At 49.7% G+C, this 8,214-nt stretch overlaps 1 protein-coding gene across 1 annotated transcript in view; it reads left to right on the forward strand.

The window, feature by feature from the left end:
* Positions 1–6,382, forward strand: part of XRRA1 (X-ray radiation resistance associated 1) — a 38,633-nt gene extending 32,251 nt beyond the window's left edge. The window contains 4 exon segments of the mRNA XM_087720939.1: positions 1,085–1,200; positions 3,375–3,480; positions 5,329–5,372; positions 5,374–6,382. Coding sequence (XP_087577065.1) covers positions 1,085–1,200; positions 3,375–3,480; positions 5,329–5,372; positions 5,374–5,604 — 497 coding nt within the window. The 3' untranslated portion in view covers positions 5,605–6,382.
* Positions 6,383–8,214: the final 1,832 nt, after the last annotated feature.

Below are 8,214 nucleotides of genomic sequence, written 5' to 3' on the forward strand. Positions count from 1 at the left end.
GGGGGGAGGAGGAGGAGGAGAAGAAACTATTAGGGTCCTTGGTGCTCTCTGAAGTTGGTGGTTTTCTTCCAGATGTTTCATCACCCTACTAGCTAACATCTTCAGTTGCTATGGGGGGGGCAGTCAGGAGGAGGAAGAGGAGGAGAAAGAGGAGAAGCAGAAAGAGGAGGACTATGGGGCTGTTTTCTTGCAGACATTTCATGACCCAACTAGGGAACATCATCAGTGCTAGAAGTTAGGGGGGGCTTGCAGAGAGAAAGAGAAGGACTGGAGGTTCCTTGATGCGCTCTGAGCCCGGTGGTTTTCTTGGAGACGTTTCATCACCCCACTAGGTAACATCATCAGTGCTAGAAGTGGATAGGGTTTGTGGAGGAGGAGGAGGACTGTGGGGTCCCTGGTGCTCTCTGAGCCTGGTGGTTTTCTTGGAGACGTTTCATGCCCAACTAGGGAACATCATCAGTGCTAGAATGAAGGAGGAGGAGGAGGGAGGAGGAGGAGGAGGAGGAGGAGGAGGAGGAGGAGGAGGAAGACTGTGGGCACCTTGGTGCTCTCTGAGCTGGGTGATTTTCTTGGAGACGTTTCATGGCCCAACTAGGGAACATCATCAGTGCTAGAAGGGAAGGGGGTTTGCAGGGAGGAGGAAGAGAAAGAGGAGGACTGGAGGTTCTTTGATGCGCTCTGAGCCTGGGGTTTTCTTTGGGAGACGTTTCATCACCCTAGGTAACATCATCAGTGCTAGAAGTGGATAGGGTTTGTGGAGGAGGAGGAGGACTGTGGGGTCCCTGGTGCTCTCTGAGCCTGGTGGTTTTCTTGGAGACGTTTCACGGCCCAACTAGGGAACATCATCAGTGCTAGAAGGGTGGAGAGTTTGCAGGGAGGAGGAAGAGGAAGAGGAGGACTGGAGGTTCCTTGATGCGCTCTGAGCCTGGGGTTTTCTTCGGGAGACGTTTCATCACCCCACTAGGTGACATCATCAGGGCTAGAATAGAACGGATGATTCCCCTCCTAGATGATAAGGGAGAAATCCGTTGTTGTTTTTTCCCCCTTTCCATTCAACGTTTCCTCCGTTTCTGCCTCGGACCAGGAATTCAACACAACGTCCAAGCCTTGGAGAAGGCCCTTCGCTACCCCCTGGTCTACCGCGACGCCAAAGCCAGGCTGGATTCCTACCAGAAGCCTTACGTCTCCGCCAAAAAGAAGGTCAGGAGACCCAGAGGGAGATCTTTGGGGGTGCGGGAGGGGTTGGCTGGGACGATCCCCATGCTGGATCCAGCCCACTTTCCTTGGCTCCCGTCTCCTCTCGGTGAAATGGTCGCCAGCCGTGCCGGTTGTTAAGCAGGACATCACTACGGCCATTAAGTAAACCTACAGTCGTTAAGCGGACCCATTAAGGAGACCCTACACCATTTCGGACCAATCTCTTGTTGAAAACCTCCGGTGTTGGAGCAGCCACAAGTTCTGGTGGCCAGTCGTTCCACTGGTTAATGGTCCTCACTGTCAGGAAGTTTCTCCTTAATTCGAGGTTGCTTCTGTCCTTGATTAGTTTCCACCCATTGCTTCTTCTTCTCCTGCCCTCGGGGGCTTTGGAGAATAGGTGGACCCCCTCCTCTTCTTTGGGGCAGCCCCTCAAATCCTGGGATGCTGCTAAGTTTTTGTTTTTATTCTCTTATATATAGTTCCAGGTATCCGTTCACATAGTTCTTGTTTATCTTGATCACTTTTGCGTATTTGTTTTTTCCATATAAAGGGTTAAAATACACAATCTGGGTTTCTTCGCTTAATATCCCATATGCCTATTTTGTATTATCCCCATTATTAATTTTTTCCTTTTCACCCTCCCTCCCTTCTCTCCTTCTTTCCTTCCTCCTCTCCCTTCCTTTTCCTTCTTCCTTTGCCTCTCCCCTGCTCCTCTCTTCCTCTCCTACCCTCTCTCCTTCTCTTTCTATCCCTTCCCTCCTTCCTCTCCTTTCCCTTCTCTCCCCTGTCCTCTCTTCCTCTCCTACCCTCTCTCCTCCTCTATCTCTTCCCTCCTTCCCCCTTTCTTTCTCCTCTCCTCTGAACACTTCCTCCCTCTCTCCTTCTCTTTCTATCCCTTCCCTCCTTCTTTCCTTCTCTCCTGAGTCCCCTTCGGGGAAAAGGGCGGCATATAAATGTAATAAATCCATATAAATGTAATAAATCCAATCCTTCTTTCCTTCCTCCTCTCCCTTCCTTTTCCTTCTTCCTTTGTCTCTCCCCTGCTCCTCTCTTCCTCTCCTACCCTCTCTCCTTCTTTCTATTCCTTCCCTCCTTCCCTTTCTTCCTCCTCTCTTCTCTTCTGAACCCTTCCTGAAGTCAACACTTCCTCCCTCTCTCCTTCTTTCTATGCCTTCCCTCCTTCCCCCTTTCTTCCTCCTCTCCTCTGAACCCTTCCTGCCTCTCTCCTTCTTTCTATGCCTTCCCTCCTTCCCCCTTTCTTCCTCCTCTCTTCTCTTCTGAACCCTTCCTGAAGTCAACACTTCCTCCCTCTCTCCTTCTTTCTATGCCTTCCCTCCTTCCCCCTTTCTTCCTCCTCTCCTCTGAACCCTTCCTACCTCTCTCCTTCTTTCTATGCCTTCCCTCCTTCCCCCTTTCTTCCTCCTCTCCTCTTCTGAACCCTTCCTGAAGTCAACACTTCCTGCCTCACTCTTTCTTTCTATGCCTTCCCTCCTTCCCCCTTTCTTCCTCCTCTCCTCCTCTCTTCTGAACCCTTCCTGAAGTCAACACTTCCTGCCTCTCTCCTTCTCTTTCTATGCCTTCCCTCCTTCCCCCTTTCTTCCTCCTCTCTTCTGAACCCCTTCCTGAAGTGAACCCTTCCTCCCTCTCTCTCTATTTTTCTATGCCTTCCCTCCTTCCCCCTTCCCTCCTCTCCTTCTTTCTATTCCTTCCCTCCTTCCCTTTCTTCCGCCTCTCCTCCTCTCTTCTGAACCCTTCCTGAAGTGAACATTTCCTCCCTCTCTCCTTCTTTCTATCCCTTCCCTCCTTCTTTCCTTCCCTTCCTTTTCCTTCTTCCTTTGCCTCTCCCCTGCTCCTCTCTTCCTCTCCTACCCTCTCTCCTCTTTCTATTCCTTCCCTCCTTCCCTTTCTTCCTCCTCTCCTCCTCTCTTCTGAACCCTTCCTGAAGTCAACACTTCCTGCCTCTCTCCTTCTCTTTCTATGCCTTCCCTTCCTCCACTCCTTTCCCCCTTTCTTCCTTCCCTCTCTTTCCTTCTCTCCTCCTCTCTTCCTTATCTTTTCTTCCCTCTTCTTTGGGGCAGCCCCTTAAATACTGGAATGCTGCCACCCTGTCACCCCTTCTTTTCATTAAACTAGACAACGACCCAACTCCCGCAACCCTCCTTCGTATCTTCTCACAGGTCTTGAGGATCCCAGCTCCGAAACCTCAGAAGACCAGAATGGAACGGCTGGAAGAACTCCTGCTGGAGCTGAGGGAGCCCAAAAACATTGCCCACGTCCCTCTAGGTGAGGGCTCAAGTGCTGGGGATGCAGCCCCCGAGCACCTGAGAAGGACCCCAAGGCTGGTGGTCCATTCAAGGGGTTTGGCGGGGGGACCTGGAAGGTGGGAGGTCTCTTTGAGGGGAGGGCAAGGGCTGTCCTAGAGCAGTGTTTCTCAACCTTGACAACTTGAAGATGTCCGGACTTCAACTCCCAGAATTCCCCAGCCAGCATTCGCTGGCTGGGGAATTCTGGGAGTTGAAGTCCGGACATCTTCAAGTTGCCAAGGTTGAGAAACACTGTCCTAACCACTGCTGGGGAATTCTGGGAGTTGAAGTCCGGACATCTTCAAGTTGCCAAGGTTGAGAAACACTGTCCTAACCACTGCTGGGGAATTCTGGGAGTTGAAGTCCGGACATCTTCAAGTTGCCAAGGTTGAGAAACACTGTCCTAACCACTGCTGGGGAATTCTGGGAGTTGAAGTCCGGACATCTTCAAGTTGCCAAGGTTGAGAAACACTGTCCTAACCACTGCTGGGGAATTCTGGGAGTTGAAGTCCGGACATCTTCAAGTTGCCAAGGTTGAGAAACAGTCCTAGAGAATCAGAGGCCTGGAGGCCAAAGCGGGTCACGAACAGCTGCAGGGACCTGGATTGTCTCATCTAACAGAGAGAAGGAACCAAGGGAGACAGGACGGCGTCTTCCAATATTGGAAGGGCTGTCCCAAAGAAGAGGGGGAGGGGGTTTCCAGCTATTCTCCAAAGGCTCCTGAGGGTAGGAGAAGCAGCCACGGGTGGAAACTCATCACGGAGAAAACCAGTTTAAAAATAAGGAGACATTTCCTGACAGGGAGAACAATTCACCAGTGGAACCAGTTGCCACCAGAGGCTGTAAGGGCTTCATCAGGGGAGGCTTTGAAGAGGAGACTGGACAGGCTGAAATAGGGAAGGTTGCCCTGCTTGAGTAGGGGGCTGGACTAGAAGACCTCCAAGGTCCCTTCCAACTTTGTTACTCTGTTATCCTTCCTTCCTTCCCTTCTTTTCTTCCTCTTCTCCTTCCTTCTCCTTTTCTTCCTTCTTTCCTTCTCTCCCTCCTCTCCTTCCTTCCTTCTCCATTCCTGGAGGCTTTGAAGAAGAGACTGGACAGCCATTTCTCTGGAATGGTACAGGGTCTCCTGCTTGAGCAGGGGGCTGGACTAGAAGACCTCCAAGATCCCTTCCAACTTTGTTACTCTGTAATGCTGTTATCCTTCCTTCCCTTCCTCATCCTCTTCTCCTTTTCTTCCTTCTCCATCCTGGAGGCTTTAAAGAAGAGACTGGACAGCCATTTCTCTGGAATGGTACAGGGTCTCCTGCTTGAGCAGGGGGCTGGACTAGAAGACCTCCAAGGTCCCTTCCAACTTTGTTACTCTGTAATGCTGTTATCCTTCCTTCCTTCTCCCTTCCCTTTTTTTCCTCCCATCACTTTCTTTTTCCTCCCTCCTTCCTTCCTTCCTTAGCACCCTCACCCCCTTCCCCCATTTTTGGCCTAGCAGGCCTTGTGGAAGCCTCCTTGGAGCAAAAACAGACCCCCAAATGCTAAAGGAAAGTTTTTTTAAAAAAGGTTCCTACCATCGCGCAGCACAGCTGATCGTTGGAACTTTTATTTATTTTTAATTTTTTCCTTTTTAAAGCATTTTTTACTACCGTTTTGGGTGAACCGGGCCAAACCGGTCGCATTTCACCCCTGGCCAATGGGCTAATAATCAACAAAAACTGGCTTTTTTCGATAGCCGCATCACCCACGGTGCATGCTTTGGGAAATGCGGGGGTAGTTTTGCAAAAACCTAACTGGGTTAAAAGGTGGCTGATGATGGTTTGCTTCCCTGCCCCTTCAGTGTGCGTCTTGCGGAGGAGAAAGGAGAATTGGCGGGAATATCGGGGAAGCTTTGGAACTCCTGAAGGAATTTCAGAAGGACTATAAATGCACGGTGGCCGTTTGTAACAAGATCAACGAATCCAGGGCAATCGGCAAGGACCAGGTTCCCAAAACCAGTGTCAAGTCCATCCAGAAGATCCGAAGTCTTCCTGCGATCAAGGCCAGGAGAAAGCTGGATGTGTCCTCCCTCCGGGACCTTCAAGAGAAGAACGACTCCCCTCCATCCCACCAATAAGAGAGATTCCAGGCAATATTGCGTGCCCTCACCTAACTGTTGTAGAAGACCTTCAAGTAGGACGCGGCCTTCTAGAGAACTTTTGCTGAAAGGAGCTGCAGCTGATGGAGCGGTGACGCCCCTTGGTACTACCGCCTGTGGAGGAGACACCAGCGCTGTTTCCAGGATCCCTTAGACTTGAAGGCTTTCGTTGAGGTCCCCCAGTAGGAAAGCTTCACAAATTTGAAACCTTGAAATGCATCTTGAAATGTTGAGGTGCATCTTGAAACCTCGAGGTGCGTCGTTAAATCTTGAGGTGCCTCTTGAAAGAGCTTGAGGTCCATCTTGAAAACTTGAGGTGCATCGTGAAATCTTGAGGTCCATCTTGAAAGTTTGAGCTTGAGGTGCACCTTGAAAGCTTGAGGTGCCTCTTGAAAGAGCTTGAGGTCCATCTTGAAAACTTGAGGTGCATCGTGAAATCTTGAGGTCCATCTTGAAAGTTTGAGCTTGAGGTGCACCTTGAAAGCTTGAGGTGCATCTTGAAATCTTGAGGTGCACCTTGAAATCTTGAGGTGCACCTTGAAAGCTTGAGGTCCATCTTGAAAGCTTGAGGTGCACCTTGAAATCTTGAGGTGCACCTTGAAAGCTTGAGGTCCATCTTGAAAGCTTGAGGTGCACCTTGAAATCTTGAGGTGCACCTTGAAAGCTTGAGGTCCATCTTGAAAGCTTGAGGTCCATCTTGAAAGCTTGAGGTGCACCTTGAAAGCTTGAGGTCCATCTTGAAAGCTTGAGGTGCACCTTGAAAGCTTGAGGTCCATCTTGAAAGCTTGAGATCCATCTTGAAAGCTTGAGATCCATCTTGAAAGCTTGAGGTCCATCTTGAAAGCTTGAGGTCCATCTTGAAATCTTGAGGTGCACCTTGAAATCTTGAGGTGCACCTTGAAAGCTTGAGGTCCATCTTGAAAGCTTGAAGTCCATCTTGAAAGCTTGAGGTCCATCTTGAAATCTTGAGGTGCACCTTGAAATCTTGAGGTGCACCTTGAAAGCTTGAGGTCCATCTTGAAAGCTTGAGGTGCACCTTGAAAGCTTGAGGTCCATCTTGAAATCTTGAGGTCCATCTTGAAAGCTTGAGGTCCATCTTGAAAGCTTGAGGTCCATCTTGAAAGCTTGAGGTGCACCTTGAAAGCTTGAGGTCCATCTTGAAAGCTTGAGGTCCATCTTGAAAGCTTGAGGTGCACCTTGAAAGCTTGAGGTCCATCTTGAAAGCTTGAGGTCCATCTTGAAGGGAACGTTCAAAATGGAACTGGAGTACTTGGAAGAGTCAGATAAACAGCTGTACAAATGATGGGCCTCCGGTTTGTTAAGACAGACACTCTTTGACCCGTGTTGAGAAGAAATAATTGATGAAGATTCCATGTTGAGAACCAATCAGTGGCCACTGGGGCCTTCCAGAAGGTCTCTTGGGGAAGGTGTCCCTGGTAGACCACCAAGTTTCAGTCTCCTCCTGTAAGACCACCAAACGTTTTTTTTTCTCTCTTATTTCACCGTTCCTCCTCCCTGTGGAAGAACATCAGACGTTTCCACAGATCGAAGGTCCTCCTTCTGTCTCAACGGCGGTCATTTCATTTTCCTGGCGCTTCTTGTGGGCACGTTCTTCAGTTCTTACGCAATAAAATTATTCTCCCGAAGGATTTCACCCTTAAAATACTCTGGTTTGGCTCTCTCTCTCCTTTGGATCTTCAGGGGATATTTGCTGCGGGGAATTTCGGACCAGAGTTAATTCACAAAAGGTTTATCACGAAGTATGTGAACTTAACTGTGATCTATTCTCGGCTCTGATCTGGCGGGATAACCATGGTTTCTTCCTTGAAAAGAAAGATGGATTAAATTTTGGTTAGCTGAGAAATACCTAAACTGTCATCCTGGGGACTTTTACAAGGACATCAATCCACTTTATAGAAAGAAACCACGGTTATCCCATGGCTGAGGGCGTTTGGGCCAGTCCCTCTCCGCCCGGCCCACCTCACAAGGTGGATGTTGAGGGGGAGATGAGGAAGGAGCGTCAGCTATGGCTAAGGCAGAACTAGAACTCCCCGCCTCCTGGCGATTGTTCCAAAGTCCACCAGGCTGGCTTTCATGGCTAAGGTGGGACTACAACTCACAGTCTCCTGGTCATTGTTCCTGCCACCCAACTGGCTTTCATACCTCCGCATTGGCAACATGCAGAGCATCCGGCCAGTAAATATTCTGCTGGCTTCATTCATAAAATGAAGAGCCCAGACTCCCCCCTGCAAGGGATTATGGGGTGGTTAAAAAAAGGTGATAATGGGAATATTGGCCAAAAGAGAAATGTAACCCCATCTTTTCCAAATCTCCCCCCCCTCCCCAATTCACTTGGAGACTCGTGACCCTTAACGAAGAAAAAGACGCAAACTCCTTCGTCAGTAAACAGATTTCTTTTTTATCAAAACATCGGACGAAGCCACAGTGATTCGGGTGGGACGCAGAAAGCGATACTTTTTGAGTCTGGGGGCTGCACGGATTTCCGGGGACCAAGCCGAGAGAGACACCGAAGCGCGACGCGTGATTTCGAAGCAGACGGGAGACGGATCGCGATGGGATTAAGGAAGC

Source organism: Thamnophis sirtalis, unplaced genomic scaffold, assembly GCF_051295495.1.
Source record: "Thamnophis sirtalis isolate CommonGarterSnake01/CBP01778 unplaced genomic scaffold, rThaSir2_p1.2 scaffold_8, whole genome shotgun sequence".
Lineage (NCBI taxonomy): Eukaryota > Metazoa > Chordata > Lepidosauria > Squamata > Natricidae > Thamnophis > Thamnophis sirtalis.